Here is a 22,857-nt window from a genome sequence, read left to right on the forward strand (position 1 = left end):
TAACCATATAATAAATTATTATTTGAAGTCAAACATACTGTTTGTGATTTGTACATGGTAAAAATAATTAAAGTAGGTCTCTTGTGAGACGATCTCCCGAATCTTTACATGTGAGACGGATCAACCCTACCGATATTTACAATAAAAAGTAATACTGTTAGCATAAAAATTGATATTTTCTTATGGAAGACTCAAATAAGATATATGTCTTATAAAATACGACCCGTGAGACCATCTCACAAAAGTTTTCACCAAATAATTAATCCCATGATCGCTGGAATGACTTTAATATTAGCACATGTTGACTTTTTAATAAAATGCTTGGAATTTGAAAGAGTCTCTATGACAAAGTTCCAACTCTGGGTCTACTACTTCCTTGTCATATTTTTTTATATATAAAAAAATAAATATTATTATTCAAACATATGTATATTATATATGTAAACTTAATTCTTCCAACATTGGAAGCATAAATTAAGCGAAATTTATTGTAAATCTACATTAAAATACATAGACTAGGATCGAATCAGATTTTAAAAGGATAGTAATAATTTATTTATATGGTTGAGCCCAACAGAGAGTAATTAATTTTCGAGACAAAAGCGCCAGCGAATGGTTGCGACTCTAATTAATTCGGGTAATTCAATAATTTGAATAGCATGTGAGGCCACCATTTGCATTAGATGTCGCATTTTAATATTTGTATTTGTCGGTCTAAAGTCGTATGCGTGCATTAATGAGCAAAACTGCTTTGCGAGACCAATCTTCTCCTCATAATTGGTTTACCCAAATCTAGCGTCACACAGCGTGTATTATTTTAATATTCTACTTTTATTTAATCAAGAAAAATTTCTTACTACCTGTCATCCACATTAATCTACGAGAAAACATGTATATATGTGATTTATTCGAAAGAAAATGTCATAAATTAAAGGACTGTTATTCTGTGTTGTACGTCATTCTTAATCAGGGATCGAAATTAAGAGTAATATACCGTACAATATCGTATTGTATAGAAAATTATATATTATATACTGTATCGAAAATTACGGTATAAGCAAATCATACCGATATTGTACCAAAAATTTCGATACATATAACTAGCACACTGATTATACCAAAATTGTACGGATTATCGAAATTTCGGTCCGGTGTCGGTATATATCGTTTTATACCCAAAAAACCTCACTTTTTTAAAATTTTATAAATAATTGTTCTAAAATATTATATATATTTTTGGTATTTCGGTATATACCGTTTTATACCATTATAATACCGAAAAATCCGATATCAGTACTATGTCGTACCGAAATCTTCGGTATATCAAAAATTCGATATTTTTTCTCATCTTAATCGGAATTACACCAGAAAATACATCTTCAATCAAGAACCTCACTTGGTCGAAAGCTTTTTAGTTAAGACATCATCTTTTTTGTTGCCGACATTTAGAATCAGCTCCTACAAAATCATTTGGTTTTAAAATCTCGAGACTTGCTTTTTACCAATTCTGGCTTTTCCTGGAAGAAAAACTTTGAGCAAATAGCAATATTTTAAATTAAAACCAAATACGAGTTGAAACTGGCGTCATTATATAAATTTATTAATAGTACTTGACTTGTTCAGAGCAATGATTTATGGCAAAATGCCAAATCTCTAGTCTACTTTTGTTAGTTGGTTGCTGGGAATTTCTTGTTTGCTAAAATTTATCAAAGTCTGTGGAGGACCACCACAATTGGGACTTGAGATGGAAAATCATAGGTCAGATAAGCTGCTAAAATAGTGGTATATTTTATAATTAAGATTAAGATAAGTTTAAGAAAATAAAACAATTGATTGTATGCGTATATTTATTCAAGTACAATTTTTTTTTTATAAAGAACATTAAATTTTCTCCTAAAATCGTCAAGTTCATCATGATAAAAATCTAAGCTTGGTTTTCGCCGAAAAACGTTTATAGCCATCAGAATCGGGAAAATTATTATTATTGTTTTTAGGTTTGTGAGGTTCAGACAGACTCAATCATGTGAACTGGAATTCTTGTATTAAACATTTGAAATTTGGATGCCACAGAGTTGTTTGTTTCTAAAAAAAATGCAAAGCTCATTTTCCTTTATTTCTAAACTTGAATTGCTTATTGGGGCAAAAATTTGTGGGGCTTTTGTAGCAAGGTCCTGAATATGGAACCCAAAGCTAGTAATCGGCTAGTCAAGTACATATAGTTGGGCCATCTTTTGTTTAACTGGACTTGAGGCCCATTAAACATGCTCCTCCCAGTTGTCCGTTGCATTGACATCCTGGTATCACTACTATTATTTACCAAACTATTATTTGTTTTACTTATTCTATGTCTTATTGCTTGTTATCGATCAATTCTTCCTTCTATTACACCTTCGGGACATCTTCAAAATAATTTTTCAGACTTAATTAAATGTTAATATTAATTTTATCGTATTTTATTTTAATGAGTCAAATTTCTCTTTTCCCAACTATAAAAAATTTAATTTAATTTCCGATAAAAAAGAATCAATTTGAGAATATAATAATTGAAATCCGCGTTTAACGTATTTTCAATTAGTTATGGATAATACAATATTTACTAAGGAATGAAATCAGCAACAATTGTGTTAGTTATTGTTATTATTATTATTAGACTAAGTTTGGTTAAAAGATAAAATAATGAAATAATTAATAGAGAAATAATTAAAATAAAAATATAATATATAATGATAAAATAATATTATGTTTGGTATGATGGTTAAGAATGTGATAATTAATAATCTTTTAATGAATTGACAAAATTGTTCTTCCATTTTTGCGATGGTCGGTCGGCGGCGGCGGTTGGCCAACAGGAGGATGTGGTGGTCGGCAGCGGCGGTCGGCGATGACAGGCGGCGGGGGTTGTCGTCCGGCGGTCGGTGGAAGAAAGTAGTGGTGAGTTTGGATTTAGGAGAATGATAAAATTAGAAAAATAAGATGGATTAAGAGTAAGATAAATAATCTTAAGGTGAAGATGAATTATTTTAATCCATCTAATATAACTTAATTATTCATAAAAAAGATTGACGTGATTAAATAAAAAACGTACCAAATATGATATTAGGTGAGTAAAAAAAAAATCCACCTGATCAATGGTACCAAACGCAACCTTGAAGTAAATGTAATGTAAAGCAGAATTTATCTTTGACCAAATTATCCTCGAGGTTATAGTAAGGGTTCGCTTGGTATGTAGGATGTGATAATTGAATGTTTAATAATTTGATTGATAAATGCTTGATATGATAAGATTAATAATTTGAGAGATATATAATATCATGTGTGGTGTGAAATGGGTGAGATGGATAAAATCATGATAAATCCATTAATGACCAAAATGCCATTCATTTTAATATTGCATTTCTAAACCAGAAGTGGTTTCATCCCCAAACCAACATCGTGTCTTACCGATAACTCACAGAGCAATTGCGAACCCTCTCACCTTTCTTCATCCCTGAAGATTGATACCTAAACAATCGTTCATCAAGTCAATGTTATATTGAAAAAGATAGTTAGCAAGAAACAACTATTGATTGCAATTTTCAGGGCAGTGCAGAATTGGACGACAAAAAAAAAAAAAAAGAAACGAACCGAGAGTCCCCTCAGCATTAGTTGTCGTTTCTTCTCGCTCATCACAGAAATCCTACACAGAGAAGTGCATATCAAAACATATACTAGATTTCTGTGCAACAAAAACCATGGGAGAGAACAATAAGATCTCCGCACCTCGAATTCAGGCCCTTGAGAAGATCTTCAGCTTTGGTGAATTCTCCAGTAAACGATAGAGCCCACGGTGTCAAGATATCGAAGTGTCAGTCCAGAAACCAAAATGCCTAAACCGAGCGATTCATGTTCGAATAATCAGACTATCAGAGTACCATGTTCGATTAATCTTCCAAGTTCTTCAGATCTGTAATAGAAATGTGGATTTCTTACTCCCCTGTCGTATTTGTATTTCTTCAGCAGTGATCAGTGGGAAGATTCGACAGAGAAGAAATGAGGAGAATGACGTAAAGAAGACACATTTGGAAATTTTATTTTTAAGTCAGAGGTATTTCGGTCATTTTCACTTTCTGGGCTTGTCGGATAGTTTTTATCCACATTAAAAGACTGGATTTACACTCCCTCGGAAATAGTAAATGCTGTCCAACTAACAGTCAGTAACAAGTTCCGAAACCGAAGCAAACAAATTATTAACAGTTAATCTAACTTTAGTATTATCTACCAAATTGGGCCTAAAGTTCAGAAATACAGCGACGACTTTTTAATAATAATAATAATTATTATTATTATTATTTAGTATATCAAGAGACATTTCTGAACGTATAATTCGATAATCTAGAGTTATTCTAGTCTTGCTAGGGTTTTTGATAATTTTCTCCCAATTTACTCCATTTAATGAATGTTACGATCACCATGTATATGAATGTATAGATGATATATATTCGTCGGTGAGTTTGGTTGACAGTGAGCTTCAGCCCTGGGGAGCGAAAGCTGTGAAATTGATAAGTGTTCTTGCATCGATTGGATTCGTGATATGTTTCGGATGGAGGTTGAATCTACGGCGGAATCAATTCCTCCATCTAATTACGGTCTCATCCTTCAGGTACGCTCGAATCAAACTGCTAAAATTTAAGCTAAATAGTGTGAATTGTAATTAAATTTATAAAGTAGTAGAAAGGTGTTCAATGTCAGGAGAATTATGGATGGATTACGGTGTTGTATTTTTTTTTTTACTATCGAGAGTAAGTTACGTTCTGAAATACGACTGGATTTTAGAATTGTTAACCGTGTTGTATAGAAGATATAAATTTTGTTTTTTTATGTGTTCCAGAGGCTCTCACGGCTGGGAGTCCCGGATGAAAACTTGAATCATGGACAGCATGGTTTGGTGGCTTATGCGAAGAATAATGGATTTCAGGTACCACAGTTGGTATCTGCAATTTTGCCAACTGATGAGTTGGAGGAGGGTGAAAATGTGTTCCGTGAGAGCTTGAGTTGGTTGCAGTGGCTGATGTTTGAAGGTGAACCTAATGTGGCCTTAGAACACCTGACTAAATTGAGTGAAAATGAACGCGGCGTTTGTGGGGCTGTCTGGGGAAACAATGATATCGCATACCGCTGTCGGACGTGCGAGCATGATCCAACATGTGCAATTTGCGTTCCTTGTTTTGAGAATGGAAACCATAAGGATCACGATTACTCTGTCATATATACAGGTGGAGGGTGCTGTGATTGTGGAGATGTTACTGCATGGAAACGGGAAGGATTTTGCTCCAAGCACAGAGGTGCAGAACAGATACAACCCCTTCCTGAGAACTTTGCGAAGTCTATGGGACCTGTTATGGACTTATTGCTTGGTTATTGGAAAAACAAGCTACAATGTGGGAAAAGGATCTCTGAGGAGAGTCCTAGAGCCTCTGACCATGCTGCTGAGCTTCAAAAGATTGCAGATGAGTTTACCTCTGTAGTGGTGGAGATGCTATTGAATTTTTGCAAACACAGTGAAAGTTTGCTAAGTTTTATTTCAGGGAGAGTGTACTCTTCGGTTGGTCTTTTGGACGCTCTATTGAGGGCTGAGAGTTTCATGCATGATACTGTTGTTGGAAAGCTCCATGAGTTACTTTTGAAATTGCTGGGTGAACCTGTATTTAAATATGAATTTGCAAAAGTATTTGTAAGATATTATCCTATGATTATAGATGAAGCCATAAAAGAGTCAAGTGATACTGTATTCAAAAAATATCCGTTGCTGTCTACATTTTCTGTCCAAATTCTAACTGTGCCGACTCTGACACCGCGGCTAGTAGAGGAAATGAATCTGATGGACATGCTGTTGCAATGCTTAGAAAATATATTCGTTGCTTGTGCCAGAGATGATGGAAGGCTTCAGGTAGTGTAATTATTTTTTTAACATTCATTTATGCTTGTGCTTACTGCACATTTAATCTCATTCTCCTGTAATGTTTACATTAACTGCCTTTTCTTCATGGGGTGGTGATTTGTCAACTGCTAGCTGTGAAATTTTTTTCGGAAGTTGAAAAGTTAAGTTTTCTAGTCCTGTTGGGCATAATACAACACTAATTTTTTTGCTATTTTAATTCCCACGATATCTTCATTTTTTAAAATTAAATTAATTGTATATGGATAAATTTTTTGATTTGTATATTATTTTATATAAATAAATTTCATGCACATGCAACGCGTGTGCATTAGTGGCTAGTATATTATAGTAACTATCTTTGATTGGTCGATATGTCCACTTCTTTATTACAAAAAAAAACTTTATTTTGAATTAATTTACATTTTATTTCATGAATATATTAATCCACATAAAAGAAAAAATTGCTTCGATTGAGAATACCGTCTACCTAATTAAATTGGTGGACAAAATATTTTTGATCAATTAAATATTTTTTAAAACGCGCAATGCACGTGCCCAACCAATTTCTTGTATCTTCATTTTTGTTAAGTTTTTTCTCATAACAATACAATATAAATAAATTTAACAACTAATTTTTTTGGAAATTTTAAATATTGAAAACTAATTTGGTATATTAATAATTCGTAGAAAGAAATAGTGGAAAAAGGTTCAAATATTGATGGTGGTTATCTACATAGGGGTTACTTTAGTAAGAACACATAAAAATTAAATGCACACCAGGAGACTAAGGTGGCTACTATATGGTGCTCTTCCTTGATAATATAGTAATAGATATATTCATGTTTTTTTTCTTCGATGATTTTGGTCTCATTGATGTTAACCAGCCCTAATCTATGGTGACTGCCATTGGATATTTACAGACACATTGCTTAGGTGTGTTTTAAATGATTTCTGAATCAAAATTTACTTTCCGCTTTTTGTTTGGCTATATTTGTTGGCTGCTCTTTTTGCAAACTACTAACAACTCTAATTCTAGTATTCCTACCTTCAGATGTGTATTACGGTCTATGGGGTTCTCCGATGCTATTGTCTCTCCTAGAGTTTGAGAATGTTGATGTTCTAATCACTTGAATATTATGCTGTTGTTTAGGATTTGGTTTTGAAGTTGTAGTAATTTGTTTGGTTGTGGTTCTTATCCAGTATTTTTAATGGCATTCTCTCTATTATTTGAACCCTACGGGAAAATGTTCATTTCAGCTGCATTTCAGGTTTCTAAATGGGCGCCCTTGTATGAAACTTCTCTTCATGTGGTTGAAGATATCAGGTTTGTGATGAGCCATGCTGTTGTACCCAAATATTTATGCAACAGCCGGCGAGATTTAGTTAAGACGTGGATGAGATTATTGGCTTCCGTGCAAGGTATGGATGCTCAAAAGCGAGAAATGGGCAATCACATAGAAGAAGAAAATGAGAATGTTCATTTGCCTTTTGTATTATGTCACTCCATATCCAACATTCTCTCTCTTTTAGTGGTTGGGGCTTTTTTAGTGAGTAGCAATTTGGATACTAGGGAGGAGAAAGCATGTGAACTAGTGTGTGAAGACCAAGACAGCCCAAGACTTGCAAAGGTGGGAAGGCTGTCGCAGGAAAGTTACATCAGTAGTATTACAGGGAAGAGCTCGTCAGATGATTCTAAGACCGTGGTTCGTTTCCCTGTACCATCGTCTGCTTTGTGGTTATTGCACGAGTGTTTGAGATCCATGGAAAATTGGTTGGGATTGGATGATACAGTTGGAACCCTTGGTGCCTCTTCCCTGAAAATGAATAATTGCTCTGGTAAAAAATTTTTTACTCTGAAAAGAACGCTCTTTAAGTTTAGAAGAGGCAGATATATGTTTAAATCATCCAGTATATCCCATAGCCAGCTTTCTACTTCAAGTGAAGCTCATGATAGACAAAGTAACATTGGTATAGGGTCGGAATGCGGTGCTTCCACAGGTCAAGAAGCTGGTTTTGATGATAATAAGCTAGAAGGAGAAAGCATCAGTGAACTGGAGAGGCTACGAGTCCTAAGTTTGTCAGACTGGCCTGATATCACATTTGATGTTAGTTCACAAGAAATCTCAATAAATATTCCAATACATCGGCTGCTTTCAATGGTCTTACGAACTGCACTCAAAATATGTTACGGTGAATCTATCTCATCATCTTTTCTCAATGCTGGCTCTGCTGACCAATCTCTTGCCAGATCAAGTGACTTTCTTGGCCAGATTTTAGAAGGCTGCCACCCTTGTGGGTTTTCTGCTTTTGTGATGGAGCATCCTTTGCGAATAAGGGTTTTCTGTGCTGAGGTACATGCTGGGATGTGGCACAGGAATGGTGATACTCCTATATTATATAGCGAGTGGTATCGCTTAGTTCGATGGTATGTGCCTTCTGAATTCAATTAAGAATTTGTCCGTCTAAGATTTATGCAGATTCCTTTTGGCGTATCCCCTAGACATTTTTTCTTTATTACTATTAATTTTGATTTTGTCCTTGATAATTTCTTCACTTTTGGCTTTGTTCAGGTCTGAACAGGGTCAGGAACTTGATCTCTTCTTGCTCCAGTGCTGTGCTGCATTAGCTCCAGCTGATCTTTTTGTCAAGAGAATTCTTGAACGTTTTGGGTTGACAGACTACCTATCTCTGAACCTTGAGCAGCCAAGCGAGTATATAATTTCTTATTAGACTTTCCCTTCTGGGCAACTTTTGCACTAAATGGAGTGGTCGTTTATAATTTTCCCTGTGCTACGCTACCAATCTCCGCCTTCTGCATGCTGTCGATTGAGGACACGTGAACCATATTTTCGATGACTAGACCTTATCTTTGAAGTATTAATTAACATGGCATTTTTGTGGTTATTAAATGCTTTTTCCTATATTTCCATAGCTGTTCCATTTTGCAAAATGGATTAATTTTTAGGTTATTTCAGTATTATTTAAATTCTTAAGCAGTTTTTAAAGAAGCTCTAATTGATGTGAGAATGAGCACAGCCATGACAATATTATTTTACGAGGCACATGATTGCGAAACGAAGAAATGGTGACTTTGGCACCACATTGATTAAAATATAAATGTGTTCCAAGGTTTTTATCTGCTGCCTGAATAGGATAACCATTGTTGCTGCAGTTCTTTATGTTATCTATTTAAATATTAATGAGATACTTTCCTAAAACATAACCTAGAATCAGATCTGTGACCTGTTCATGGATGGTCGTGTTGACAATTCTGCATCCTTTCTTTAGGCCGAAGAAGAGTAATTTTTTTTCTTTTAAAAAAGTAATTTTTACATCCAATCAATTGATTCTTTTTTTGCATGATTTTGTTTTTCAGGTACGAACCAACTCTAGTAACAGAAATGCTTACTCTGCTAATACAAATAGTGAAAGAAAGGAGATTTTGTGGGCTAACAACTGCTGAATGTTTGCAAAAAGAGTTGGTATATAAGCTTTCTATTGGAGACGCCACTCGGAGTCAGCTTGTTAAATCTCTTCCTCGAGATCTTGCCAAAATTGATAAAATTCAAGAAATATTAGATACTGTTGCTGAATATTCACATCCATCTGGCATGACTCAGGTTTGAGCTACATGCCAACTGCCAAGTCAATGTTAATTTTGAGTCGATCAGTCATTGATGGTCACTCTTATTTTCTGTAATTAGGGCATGTATAGACTTCTTTCGCCATACTGGAAGGAGCTGGATTTATACCATCCTCGTTGGAATTATAGGGATCTACAGGCTGCTGAGGAAAGATACTCACGGTTCTGTAATGTTTCCGCATTGGCAAATCAACTTCCTAAATGGACAAAGATTTACTATCCTCTCAGGGGTTTAGCTAAAATCGCCACCTGCAGAACACTTGCTGAAATTGTTCGAGCAGTTCTGTTTTATGCTGTTCACTCTGAGAAACTTGTGGCATCACGTGCTTCAGATGCTGTTCTTTTAACGGGATTACATTTGTTGGCATTGGTCCTGGATGTATGTAGGGTTCATAAGGTATCTGGCGATCCTTTATGTTCTGAAGATGATGTTATCCCATTTTTGGCATTTGCCACTGAAGAAGTATCCACAAGCAACAATGGTGATCAGAGTATTTTGTCACTCCTTGTCTCGTTGAGGAGAATGCATGAGAAAGAAAATGCAGAGAACTTTATGGAAGCTGTAAAATTTAGTATCTCATCTTTGGTATCAAGTCTACTCAATAAGTTTGCAGAGCTTGAACCTGGATGCATGACCAAATTGCAAAAACTTGCGCCTGAAAGTGCCAATCATTTTCTTAATTCTGTGGTAAATAATAGTTTCAAAGAGGCAGAGTCCACTTCTGAAAGTGAAAAGCTCAAAGCAAAATCTCGAGAAAGACAAGCTGCTATTTTGGTAAGATCATTTTTTGTGTACCTAGAAAATTCTGAACTACATCTGAATCCCTGCTTGCCTGCCATTTCTTTTCATATCAATATCTTTTGCAAGGGACGAAAGAACCTGTGATTGAAATATGTTGGGGAGTTTCACTATCTATATTTTACAAAACTAAGCTTTTATAAAGTAGAAGGTTTATGTTTGTCCATTTTTCCATTTTATTTAAGTCACTATGCAGATGCGTTGAACATTTATTGTGATAACAGATTTTGCTTGCTTCTACGAATTTTGACAAGGCAAATTAGTTTCAAATCCCTTCTTAAATAGTTATAGTTGCCCATAATATCTTCTTTTGTGTATTGATGATTTTGTTTAGTTGATGACTGGCAGGCAGTTAAGACTCAAGTTCCTTGGTAGGGTGACATGGCCTTATTTCTTTGTCAGGCAGCATTAGATAAAATTTGATGTATTTTGAGCTCTGTTACTTTGATTTTTGGCTAGTTTGTGTTGTGATATTATCTAGTCGTTCACGTTTAATTATCATATTCGAATTCTGATACACAGGAAAGGATGAGAGATCAACAGTCCAAGTTTTTGGAGAGCTTTAATACCAGTGCAGATGATGAGATGGATGATGTCAAATCTGAGGGAGAAGTGTGTGATTCTGAAACTAATAATCAAATACAAGATTCTGTTCAAGTCAGTTGCTCTCTCTGCCATGATCCCAAATCAAGAAGTCCTGTATCATTCTTAGTTCTTCTTCAGGTAAGAATTTACCTCTTCTCATTTTTCATTGACGTGAGATTGTGTTCCAATCAATTTAAATACTATAGCTCTTCATTTAACATATATTGTACATCATCATGATTCCTCCTACTTTTTATGTATAGAAATCCCGGCTTCTGAGTTTTGTCGACAAAGGGCCTCCTTCTTGGGAACAAGTTACCCAGTCTGGCAAAGAGCATGGTTCTAGCATCCCCACTACTTATAATCGTATATTGCCGGTCAATATCTCAGATGGCTCCAATGTGGTTTCATCATCGCAGTTGATTGATGTAGTTCAGAGTGCTTTAAACGATCTTGCTTCCTTGGGACAACCAGCAGAAGTTGATTGTTTTTTGCAATTTGTTAAGGCTAGATTCCCTTCCCTTAAGAATGTCCAGCTCCCTTGCATGTCAACAGACAAGGTGGAGGGGACACCATCCTCTCTTGAGACATTTGAAGAACACATGTATCTGTTGATCAAGGGATCTCCATCCGGTTCAAAAAATTCAGATTCCCCAAATAAAGATGGAATTTTTTTAGCCTCTGAAAGTGACATGGAAAGAAGGGGCTGTGCTGAATCTCTTTTGTTGGGTAAATACATTGCTGCGCTATCTAAAGAACCAACAGATGGCTCCTCAGCTTCAAAGATTACTCACTCTCGGAGTGATCGGTTGCAGTCAGAAGCCAATACATGGCATTTAGAACACGATAAATTTGGTCCTGCTGGCAGTGATGGGATTTATGTTTCTTCCTGCGGGCATGCAGTGCATCAAGGATGTCTTGAGCGCTATTTATCATCACTCAGGGAAAGGTATATCTTTCTCATTTCCACCACCACTACCGCACCCTCCAAGAGAAAAATCACATACACACACATCATCATCATCTGGACTTGCTGGAGCATTCTAGACCACCTACCATTTGAAATATCTGAGCTTCATGCCTAGTGAACTGTGAAAGACCTGGCTGAAACACAAAACCGTCTGAAAGAGCATAAGCATGGGGACTTCTTTGGTTTATCTTGTTTGAAATTGCTTCTTCGTCATTTTTCCCGCAATTAGATCATGGTTTCTTGATTAATTCTATGTAGTTGGATGTTCTTAATGTATCCTATATTTTTGTGGAGAAGGGTATAGACTCTTCTCCACTTGTCAGAGCTAGGTCGACATTTGATTCGTTTTAAGTAGGTCCATAGTGTTGAGTTTGACGGTTGAGCCTCTAGGATTTGCATTTTTCTATGCTTTCTCTTCCACAGATTTGAATATCTTATTCATACCTGAAGACACGAGTTTTGCTGCCGACTTGTCATGTACAGCAACAGTGCTTGTGTTTACATTGGCCTCCAGATTAGAAGGCTCAATGTTAATATTATCACCATAAAACTTTATTGTTGTTTTTAAACATGGAAATGAATTAAAAGGATTGGTTTGCTTGCTTTGTTATGAATGCAGATATATCAGAAGGGTTGACTTTGAAGGAGGGCACATTGTGGATCCAGATCAGGTAAAACCTCTTTATCTATCTTGAACCTTTGGGTGTAAGAATTGTAAAATTGTTTTGACAGTGGTCACATCATTTGTTAGGGCGAGTTTCTCTGTCCAGTGTGTAGAGTACTTGCAAACGCTGTCCTCCCAGCATTGCCTGGAGATCTGAGAAAGATTCCTCAGCCTTCAGTTGTTTCGACTAGATATTTTATGGATGTTGGTTACCCTTCAACCTCGTCAGAGATGGTTGGTTCCCTACGTCTTCAAGATGCATTGTCATTAGTACAATCTGCCGCAAATGTTGCTGGAAGTAACGAGAATCTAGCAGCTTTTCCATATCGAGGTGTGAGTGTAATATCGAATCTTGAACCTATCCTTCGTCTGTTGTGTGGAGTGTATTATCCAGGCCAGGACAAGATTTTAGAAACTGGCAGGGTAAGCAACTCATTGATTCTGTGGGATACACTAAGGTACTCCCTCATATCAACTGAAATTGCTGCTCGGTCAAGAAAGAGTTCATTGAGTTCAAATTACAGCCTTGGCACATTGTATCGGGAACTTAACTCTTCTAGCGGTTTTATATTATCCTTGCTCATGGATGCTACTCAAAGCATTCGAACATCAAATTCTCTGACTGTCCTTTTAAGATTAAGAGGCATTCAGCTTTGTGCCAAGTCTTTATGTTATGGCGATTCTCCAAACGAGTATTCCAGTCACCTTTGCCAACAAGGAGGTATGGTTCGTAGTGCTGGTTTACTTTCCCCAAATGATGTTTCTCGGGACTGGTATCTGAAATCGGAAATCTTATGAAATGACATCTCAAGATGTTTTTAAGGAAATCAGTTGATTTTATTAATGTTTTATTATTGTGGGACATCAAATGGAAATGTGATTTATATGTATTTTGTTGCCATTTACTTCTTTTCAAATTTTGGTTACTTTATGTGAATGTTTCATTGCCATTTAATTCTTTTCAAAATTCAACTGTTTATTTGTTCTCGTGATTTAGTGTGAAAGTGTCACTGCTTCAAAAATTTGAATGAAGAATACAGTTTTTTTTGTCCTTTATTGGAAAAAAAATTTATGCAATCAGAGGATGACACATCATTTCAGTCCATCAGTGGGTTGAAATCTCCATCACAGAATATGTCCTGATACAAACAAGTTACACATTTTTTTTTATTAAGGCTAATAAAGGTTGCGATTCAATTATATGAACTAAACGGGTTTGTTTTGAGGTATTTATTATCCAGTCATTCCTAAAGTGGAATCCATTATGTGATATTCTTCCCCAGTTGAGATGCATCTTCTTCTACTCCTTCAAAAGATCTGTCTGTTCTCTTCTTTCCAAGGCCCCAATAAATTGCCATTATCGCTAACTTACAGCTTTCTGAACTTTTTATCTCTTCTAAACACATAATCAGTTTCCCACAAATGTGTTGCATTTTCTGGCCATTAGCATGACACATCTTTCACCTCACCCACTTCAATATGATGACCTGCTTGTGAATTCAAATGAATGAACAATGAGTAGTTTGTTGAGCATAAAGAATAGTAGAAGTTATGTTGACCAACACAATTTTGTTTCTCTCTTTCTAGACATTGTATTTTTTGTTACTAAATTTGAAGTTGTGTATTATATTATGGTTTTCAGGTAGTATGCTTTATATATTAGACAATGCTGAAGCAGAAGTTCGGTATCCAGACACCCAGTTATGGAGACGCCTTTCTGAGCCCGTCCTTGCCTGTGATGCCTTTTCATCATTAATGTGGACGCTCTTCTGTCTTCCGTGGCCAATTTTATCTTGCAAGGAATCCTATATGTCTCTTGTTCATGCTTTTTATGTTGTTTCCGTGACTCAGGTGAAAAAGAATGTCTCTTGATTGACCTGTAAAAGACATAAACTTGCTACATTTTCCTGACCGTTTGTTTAATCTTGTGAAACAGGCTATACTTACGTACTACCGAAAAAAACAAGGCATTATAAGTGGGTTGGGATGCCATGATTGTTTGATCACTGACATCGACAAAGCTGTGGGGGAATACGGAGAAATTGTGCAGTGTTTTGATTCCTATTATGTTGATGCTACCTATGGCATTTATGATTCAATCCGTAGCCTAACCTTTCCTTATTTGCGGAGATGTGCATTACTTTGGAAACTAATAAATTGTTCGAATTCAATCCCATTCAACGATGGGATTCAAACGTGGGATGCATCTGAATTTGCAGAATGTGCTAATAACCCTGCGGAAGAGCTTCCTGAGGTTGAAAAGCTTGAGAAGCTGTTCTGCATTCCCGCACTTGGTGTCATTATTGCTGATAAAAAATTGCGACTCACAGCTTCGAGATGGCTGTGCCATTTTTCTGAAGCGTTAAGATCTCATAAATCCCAATGTTTAGTGAGATGTACTCCTCCAGTCCCATTTAGGCTAATGCTTTTGCCTCATCTTTACCAGGATTTGTTGCAGAGGTGGGTTTGTTTGTTAATGCACCATAGTTTTACTTATTTTTGCATGAATTTATTAATGATGTGGGAGACTGTCAAACATCAGGTATATCAAAAAGCGTTGTCCCGACTGTGGAGCTTTAAAGGAAGAGCCTGCTTTGTGCTTGCTGTGTGGTAAATTGTGCTCACCTAGCTGGAAAACATGCTGCAGGTTATAACACTATCTTATTTTAGATGTGATTAATGCTCATTCGTGCTCATAAAACATATATTATGAGTGTGCGCGCCATGCTAGTATCTTGCATTGAGCTCTTAGTAAATTTTTGACTCTGTTCCTTTATTCTCAAGGGAAACTGGTTGTCAGACTCATGCCATGACCTGTGGTGCTGGTATTGGTGTATTCCTCTTGATTAGAGTACGTTGAATATTTGACTAGATTTATGATACTTCCTTGTCAGCATATGAAAACCTCAACATGTTATCTTCATATCTGGCATGGAATTTTATGTCGTCCGGATACTAATAAACTTATATCGTCACAGAGAACTACAATCTTGCTTCAGAGATCTGCTCGGCAGGCACCTTGGCCATCTCCCTACTTAGATGCATTTGGTGAAGAGGTAAATTGGTTTTTCTAAACACTTATGGTGCTTGAATAATTAATTTTTCACCTGATTCTTTAGCTTCCCAAGATGAAAGCTGACTTTGCCATATTGCTAAGTTCAACAGCCTTTTCTTTTTATTTTTCCAGGATGTTGAAATGCATAGAGGGAAGCCATTGTTTTTGAATGAAGAACGATATGCTGCTTTGACTCATATGGTAAATGGCAATGCTTTCTTTACCCTCATTTTTATAGTTTGATTCATGTTTTGACAGTGTAGCACCTTAACTTTAGCTCTTGTTTTTAGAAGCAGTTTTTTATGCCTTTACTGGTTTGTTTAAGCAGATTCGCTTTCCTCTGACAATGTCATGAACAAATATCAGTAGCCATGATTGAAGGAAATTTCTTTCGCTATTATAATCCCATTTGGAATGATATGCTATATGGTGGTTTTGTATAGGATTACATGGTGTTGTGCCAGTGATTTTCAGCTTTCCTCTGACAATATCATGAACAAATATCTACTGACTTTGAGAAACAACAGCCTTAACTTTGAAGCACTTTTTTGTGTTGAGAAAATAATAATTATAATATTCTTTGTGTCAATGCTTCTGTTTTTATCTGCCTTATCTTTTGATTCTGCTCTCTAGGTGGCTTCTCATGGGCTTGATCGGAGTTCAAAGGTGCTTCAGCAAACGACAACTGGTTCTTTTTTTGTGTTTTAGCTCATGGATGTGCAATTGAATTAATTCTTTTGGTGAGTTTTGGGTTTACGCATGAATCATGGTCATCATGTTCTGGTGTTTAACTTGTTCTTCACAATAATTTTTATTAGTTTCTGAATGATTTTTTGAAGGCTGTATAGATTTATATTATTTCGTTAATTCCAAAGAAATGCAATCCTCCATACCTCCTCCAGATTCATAATCAAACAGAGGATCTGAGGGGCCGTATAGCAGTGTTTGGGTTTTGTACATATCAGCTTGAGGTAGGTGTGGTTTTAGATTGTTGGATAGAATATCTTTACTTTGTTTGTTCATACCCGCGTCCTCATGTGAAGTGAATTGTCTTTTTTTTCCAGGTAAATTTAGGTTTTGCATTCGTTGAGTTGAAAACTTCTAAAAGGGGGGCGGTGGTTCTATTGCTGTAATCTGTCTTCTGCCTTTTGTACAGTTCGGGAAACTCAATGTGGTGTAAAATCCCCAACATTTTTGTAATTATTATATATTAATTAATTTTATCCTTTTTTCCGTATAATGGAGGTGTATAGTAAATTTAAAATTCGGTCTAATTTTGTTGGTGTTTCCCAGTAGTAGATTGTATGACCAAGTGGATCGTCTAGTTTTTGTGTTTGCATGTCTCTATCGGCTGAACACACGTGTAATCCCGTTTAAAAAAAATCTGATGAATGCTCGTTAGCCATTGATTTGTACTCCACCTCGTGATACACGGGCAACCCAACCCGGGACATACACGTGCTCAAGTTCGTGTGCTAGTTGGTGTACATAAGCATGTGTTCTGTTTGAGCGTGGTAGTTTTGAGCAAGGTGCTCAAGTTCGGGATTAAGAAAATAACATTTCAGGGAAAATAATAGTACTACATGGATCAGGTCATCGGGGTTGTAGATTTTCTCATTTTCATCCGAGAAATAGTATTCAAGTACTTGAAAGTCGTTAAAGATCTTTTGGTTTAGCAGTAAGAGGGAGACTCAAAATCCATTTGATTTTGAGCTCCAGTCTCACAGGTAGATATTTTAATTAAATTAGATATAGATTAAAAAAGAAATTCTCTATAAAAAAAAACTTGAAAGTCCGTTTGGGAAGTGTCCCACATTCGGACACCCATGGGTGATGGGTCAGTTACTCGCTTATCCAACGAGTTGTATTTCATATTTTCATTTGCCAACGAGCACAAGATTTAACATTCAATTATGAGTTTTGTAGTAGTGTAAGGTTGGTTTCATTTCCAGAAAATATTTTTAGAAAATAAATATTAGAATAGATTTTTTTTTTAAGTTTCATTTCCAGAAAATATTTAAAAAAATAAAATTAGAATATATTATATATATATATATATATATATATATATATATATATATATATATATTATATATATATATATATATATATATATATATATATATATTATCCACCGTATTTTTGTATCTCTCGCAATCATTAATTCTAATTCATTCACTTTCTTAAATATATTTTTGGAAAAACAATTCTAGAATCCTAGTAAAAAATTTATATTTAAAAAACTTATTTCAGATAATTAACGTGTCATTTGTCAAGATCTGACATTTATAACAAAAAATCTACGATTGATTCATGCTGAAATGAATAAGTAAATTATAAACTAATTCTTAATGGTAATCTTATTTATATAAGTATAAACCAGGATAATGTTTTGTCATGTGATTTCATGATTCGATAATGTATTTATATATTTAAAATGTATTCCGTTAAATATAATGAGTATTTTTGTGATTATAAAAAGAGAACAAAAAATCATATAATATTGTCGCTTTGCGATTTTTATTTTTTATGCTTTCAAATTTAAATTTTAGTTTTGTTGTATCTTCTAGGTTTTTGAATTTTAGTCTTTTTTTTACAAGAAATTGTAAACGTTAGAGTCACATCAGCATCACGTCGGAAAAAAAATTAAAATTATCAAAAAACAAATACAGCGGATTAAAAATTGAAATTTGACAACTTAAATGACCAAAATCGAAAAAGTGACAATATTAAAGAAATTTGACAACTTAAACAAATATAATAACTATTATTTTGAAAAGTTCCTTACGTTTATTTTTGGATTTTCATAGATTCATACTTTCATCACTGCTTTGCATGTAATGTGCTTAATTGCCCTATATGGCAAGTCTGAATCTTCCATTCTCAATGAAGTTGAGCTATATTTAAAGCAATTGGCACCAATCCATAATTAAGTTTAATTTAATTGCAATTGTTGTTTCTTCATCTTATGTTGAAATCTTGACAAATGACTACACAGGGGAGTGATGAGCGTCCTGGTCTAATGTTCCATGCCATGTCTTTAATACTGTCCATGTGCAAGTCTACTGGAAGTACAGTTGTTGTATCTTTCTATGAGATTTATCTAGACAATTGTTATGATCTGTTAAAACCTAAGGAAAAGAAGATAATGGTATTGATTGATAAGGATGCAAAGCTTCATCTCAAAGGATAGTAAGTGTTATGTCCCAATTCAATGAGATTTTCTCTGCTGCTCTTCAGAGAAGGAAGGTCGCACATACAGGTCTCAACGACGTATCTAGCAGAAGCCATGCAGTCCTTGTGCTCACCATCTCCACTCCTTCAAACGAAAATGTGGCAAACCCTGTAACTGGGAAGCTTAATCTTATTGATTTAGCAGGTTGTTTTTTCGATTCTTCATTAAATCTGAGTTCTTGTGTATTAGCAGCACGTGGACCTTAGGTATAAATCTTCTACATTTTATATTTGTATCTGTAGGAAATGAATGATAACAGAAAGACTTCCAATGAAGGGATTCGGCTTCAAGAAAGTGCAAAAATAAACCAATCTTTGTTCGCACTTTCGAATGTGATATATGCACAAAACAACAAGAAGCCAAGGATACCTATAGGGAAAGCAAATTGACACGCATATTACAGGATTCTCTTGGTGGAACTCTTCTACGTACACAGGACAAGATATACCTGCAAATTATGGGGGGAAAACCTGACCTTGACTAAAGTCCATTATCTCTTCAAGAAGATCATCGAATATCAAATCCTCAACTTCAATCCCAACACACTCCGCGTCGAATTGAAGATTCATCCAACCGTCGTCTTTAGCGAAATCCATGCTCACGACATCATCAATAGTTTGCTCAAATTCAAGTTTCCAGTTCAAGAAACAACTTATCTCTGTCCAAACCTCATCGAGAACATGGTGACCGAATGGCGTTGTATGCATACGAGACTGGAAGGTCAAGGGATTCGACCAGTAGCAAAATGATTTCTCGTAGATATGTAACAGAACCTCATTGATTAAATCAAACAAAAGAAGGTGATCAAAGGTTACACCTTCATTTGTTGTTTTCCCCTCAACTTCATCGAATACCAATGGATCCATAGGATTCTCCTCAGAATGCAATTTTCCTAGAATTTGGTTTCCACTGAAGCCAGATAGTTCTAACACTTGTTTAACGTAGTTGAATTCCGTCACAATCTTGGCATCAAGTAAAGACTCTTTGTGTGGTAGTTTGGCTTGATTTCCAAGAGTAATGTTGGTTTCGACCGTGTCTTCTTCAATTTGAAAGAGGCAATTTTGTGTCAATTCCGAATCTGTCGTGTTCAAGATCAGTTCAGTCTCATGTTAAATGTGACAAGTGTAATGAAAATGCATGAAGTTCTACATGAAAAAACACAAAATTCATGCTCGATATTGGGATGTGAAAACTTCTCAGCGTTATTTGATATATTTATCAATTCTGAGGGAGACCAAAAGACAGATGTTACCTTCTGATATAGATATCACATTGGCTATGGGGTCAATCTTGTCTTCCTGATAATTGAAGTCATAATCAGCAACCAAACTTTGCCTTACTGGCTGTGCAGCAGAATTCAGAACAGGTTCAAGATTGAAATCATTGTAAGACGAGCTTTCCCCTGTCTTGGAATCAAATGCATCCTCAAAAGTCTCTGAGACACTTGAGAAGTTTTCTTGACTCCCACTTTCCGAAACAGTAAATATCTGAAATTTATCATCCGAACCTATACTTGATGGTCTCCGTTCGCGAATCTTGTTACTTTCCATACTTGAAGTATTCAAAGGACTGGTGCTGGGAGAATCTTCAATTTGAAAGGAAGAGTAAAATCTGAGATCAGGGAGTGAAAGAATCCTTCCTAAAGTAGCAGGCCTGCTTGGAACTGGTGAGACTGAATTCGTTGGTCTGAGCCTTAAGCTTTCAGAAACATGTTCTTTTGCTTCTCTGTTGCAACTGATCTCCAGTAAGCGATTATATCTAACTAATGACTCGTTGAACGATGATGTTCTTTTGAAATGTTCGGAAGGGATCATACCAGAAATGAGACCCAATTGATCACTCTGACAACCACTCCTGGAGCGGCCTTTGCCGGACTTTTTGGCCTTTACACTTTGATGCATGTTAGAGCTATCGTTCTGGTCCTTAGAAACTCGAAGACCATAAGGGATTTTATGAAGGGTGGCATCCATAATGATCCGATGTTTCTCCTTTTTCCTGTCCAGGATTACATGCTTTATTTTCTCCCTTAGATTTTTGAAACGTTTGAGCGAAACTTTGCTACTATCATGCCGTTTTTTCGTTAGGCCAGATGAAGTTGGAGAAGCATTATCAGAAAGATCGAGCTCCATTGAGAACTGATGTGGAACACCATTTTCTGTGATCATACCTTTTGATGTAACCAAATTCTTACACAAGTCTTCTGTCACTTGTATACAGTCAAGAAGTTCGTCTTCCTCTTTCAGACAAGATGCATTTTCTTGTTTAGTGAAAGAACGGTCCCTTTTAAGAGCTCTTCTATCTGATGAACCATTCGCGGGGAACGACAAGGACTTGGTTAAACCGAACTTGGAATTGGAGGCACGTTTATTGTGCAACTGCTGAGCTAATGAACAACTTGGATCTTGCAAGATTTTCAAGAACACCTCTTTTCTCAAGTCGAGTAAATCTAGAGCATCAAGAAATAGTTTTGATTCTTGACGTGAAGTAAAATTAGTACGTTTGTTGGCCTCCATTTGCTTAGAGTTGTCAGATGGCAAAGGCCTTAGATTCGATAGCTGAAGACGATGGATGGAGGTTGTTCTTTCGAGCTGAGTCCTTACGGGGTAAGAGGAACTTCGTCGATGTCTGCCCTTCCTTTTCGACATCTCTTCAGCAATCAAGGCTTTTATTCTAGATTTCATGGAGCTTTTGTGACCTGGGCCACGGTCTATGGCTTTTGTTTCAGCCTAATCATATCGAAAAAAAGTTTGTTTCATAATGTTAATAAACGAGTTCATCAAAGACCACATATCTTTACTCCAAAAGTATCACAGGACAGACCCCCAACCAAGAGGTGACCCGTAGCACTCTCCCCTTCCTTCCAAACCTCAAATTAAAGGAAAAATAATACCCACCAATAATTTTCCTAAAAATGTAATTTTTTTGTCCCAAAATAAGTTTCATCTCACGGCATCTAAATCTTAGTTTTGCTGCTAGTCACAAAGATCGAAAGACTAAGAAAGAACTTATACATACAGCAGAATTTGCAGCTTCGATCTTTTCTTGTATTTCATCACCATCAGCTGCAGATCTGCTACTCTCTGGATCTCCAATCACTTCAAATAGACACAAAAAATCATAACCAAGAAACAAACAAACCTCAAATATCGATAATTCATTCATTTTGCAAAACCAAATCACAAAAAAGGATCATCAAACTAGATATATATCCAAGCTTTGCGCAACATTTCACAAAACACGTACTCTTGGAACGTCATGGATACCAAAAGAAAGACGTGGGAGGTGCAAAATCGACCTACCAGCAGCATTTTTTCCGGTCCCGTGCCTCTTGTGAGGGAGCCTTTTCTTTACATGATGCCATTTGTGATTATTAAAATGATGGAATATTCCCTTCATACATCCTGGCTTATGATCCTCCAGTGATATTATGGAGTCCTGGTTTTGTAAATTCTTTCCAGGTTGTTGGGACATTGTTATCAATACAAAGAACCAAACTCAACAGTACAGAGTTCTTGAAAATCCAAAGCCTGGATAATTGAAATGTCAATAAACGAATTTTTTTCGAATTTTATGTCAAAATCACAATCGAACCTTAGAACAGTACGATGTTCAGATCTTTGTCGTAATAAACACAGCAAAAATATTGCAACTTATGCTTTCTTTCATCTGACAGAGATGACGAAATGTTGCAAGAAAATCAAAGTGGAAAAGGGACGAAAATTCACCAACCCGAAATCGAGAGTTTATGAAAGCGCATGCATGGTCCAAGAACTTTTAAGGAGCAACCCTTCTCTCATATAATGCAAGAGGTGATTACTACGTATCCATATTTTGATCCAAGAGCAATTGAGAAGCAACTATTTATTTTTATTAATTTATTTTATATGTTTTGCACGGTAAATAATTGGTGGTAGTCGTAGTTTTCTAGATTTGGCGCCAGACTCGCAATTTAACGGCCAACCGTTTCCCTCTCACCCTTCTCATATTTC

The 22,857-nt window shown here is 35.8% G+C and overlaps 3 protein-coding genes across 7 annotated transcripts; 2 read left to right on the forward strand and 1 right to left on the reverse strand.

The window, feature by feature from the left end:
- Positions 1-4,342: 4,342 nt before the first annotated feature.
- LOC140825568 (E3 ubiquitin-protein ligase PRT6-like) lies at positions 4,343-16,861 on the forward strand. 5 transcript variants are annotated; one of them, XM_073187419.1, is made up of 19 exons: positions 4,343-4,639; positions 4,868-5,926; positions 7,186-8,342; positions 8,488-8,628; positions 9,294-9,537; positions 9,622-10,335; positions 10,882-11,082; positions 11,208-11,893; positions 12,534-12,585; positions 12,666-13,299; positions 14,221-14,429; positions 14,515-15,038; positions 15,121-15,225; positions 15,363-15,429; positions 15,557-15,634; positions 15,766-15,834; positions 16,267-16,373; positions 16,452-16,604; positions 16,698-16,861. In XM_073187419.1, the coding sequence occupies exons 1-17, from the start codon at positions 4,571-4,573 to the stop codon at positions 16,339-16,341; spliced, it is 6,084 nt and encodes a 2,027-aa protein (XP_073043520.1). In that variant the 5' UTR covers positions 4,343-4,570; the 3' UTR covers positions 16,342-16,373; positions 16,452-16,604; positions 16,698-16,861. The 5 variants fall into 5 exon arrangements, with proteins under 5 accessions (XP_073043520.1, XP_073043521.1, XP_073043518.1 ...); XM_073187420.1 differs by having other exon boundaries at positions 16,473-16,608; XM_073187417.1 differs by having other exon boundaries at positions 16,473-16,604.
- Positions 16,862-18,619: 1,758 nt separating this feature from the next.
- On the forward strand, positions 18,620-19,257 carry LOC140828665 (kinesin-like protein KIN-10B). Its single transcript, XM_073191594.1, has 3 exons — positions 18,620-18,784; positions 18,874-18,978; positions 19,111-19,257. Exons 1-3 carry the CDS (start codon positions 18,620-18,622, stop codon positions 19,255-19,257), a joined length of 417 nt encoding a protein of 138 aa, XP_073047695.1.
- Positions 19,126-22,768, reverse strand: LOC140825569 (uncharacterized). The gene is made up of 5 exons (XM_073187423.1): positions 22,598-22,768; positions 22,168-22,395; positions 21,884-21,963; positions 20,121-21,594; positions 19,126-19,946 (listed from the first exon to the last, which is right to left on the reverse strand). The coding sequence occupies exons 2-5, from the start codon at positions 22,337-22,339 to the stop codon at positions 19,324-19,326; spliced, it is 2,349 nt and encodes a 782-aa protein (XP_073043524.1). The 5' UTR covers positions 22,340-22,395; positions 22,598-22,768; the 3' UTR covers positions 19,126-19,323.
- Between the last annotated feature and the right edge of the window lie 89 nt (positions 22,769-22,857).

The sequence above is a fragment of the Primulina eburnea genome, chromosome 3 (assembly GCF_022965805.1).
Source record: "Primulina eburnea isolate SZY01 chromosome 3, ASM2296580v1, whole genome shotgun sequence".
NCBI classification, from domain to species: domain Eukaryota; kingdom Viridiplantae; phylum Streptophyta; class Magnoliopsida; order Lamiales; family Gesneriaceae; genus Primulina; species Primulina eburnea.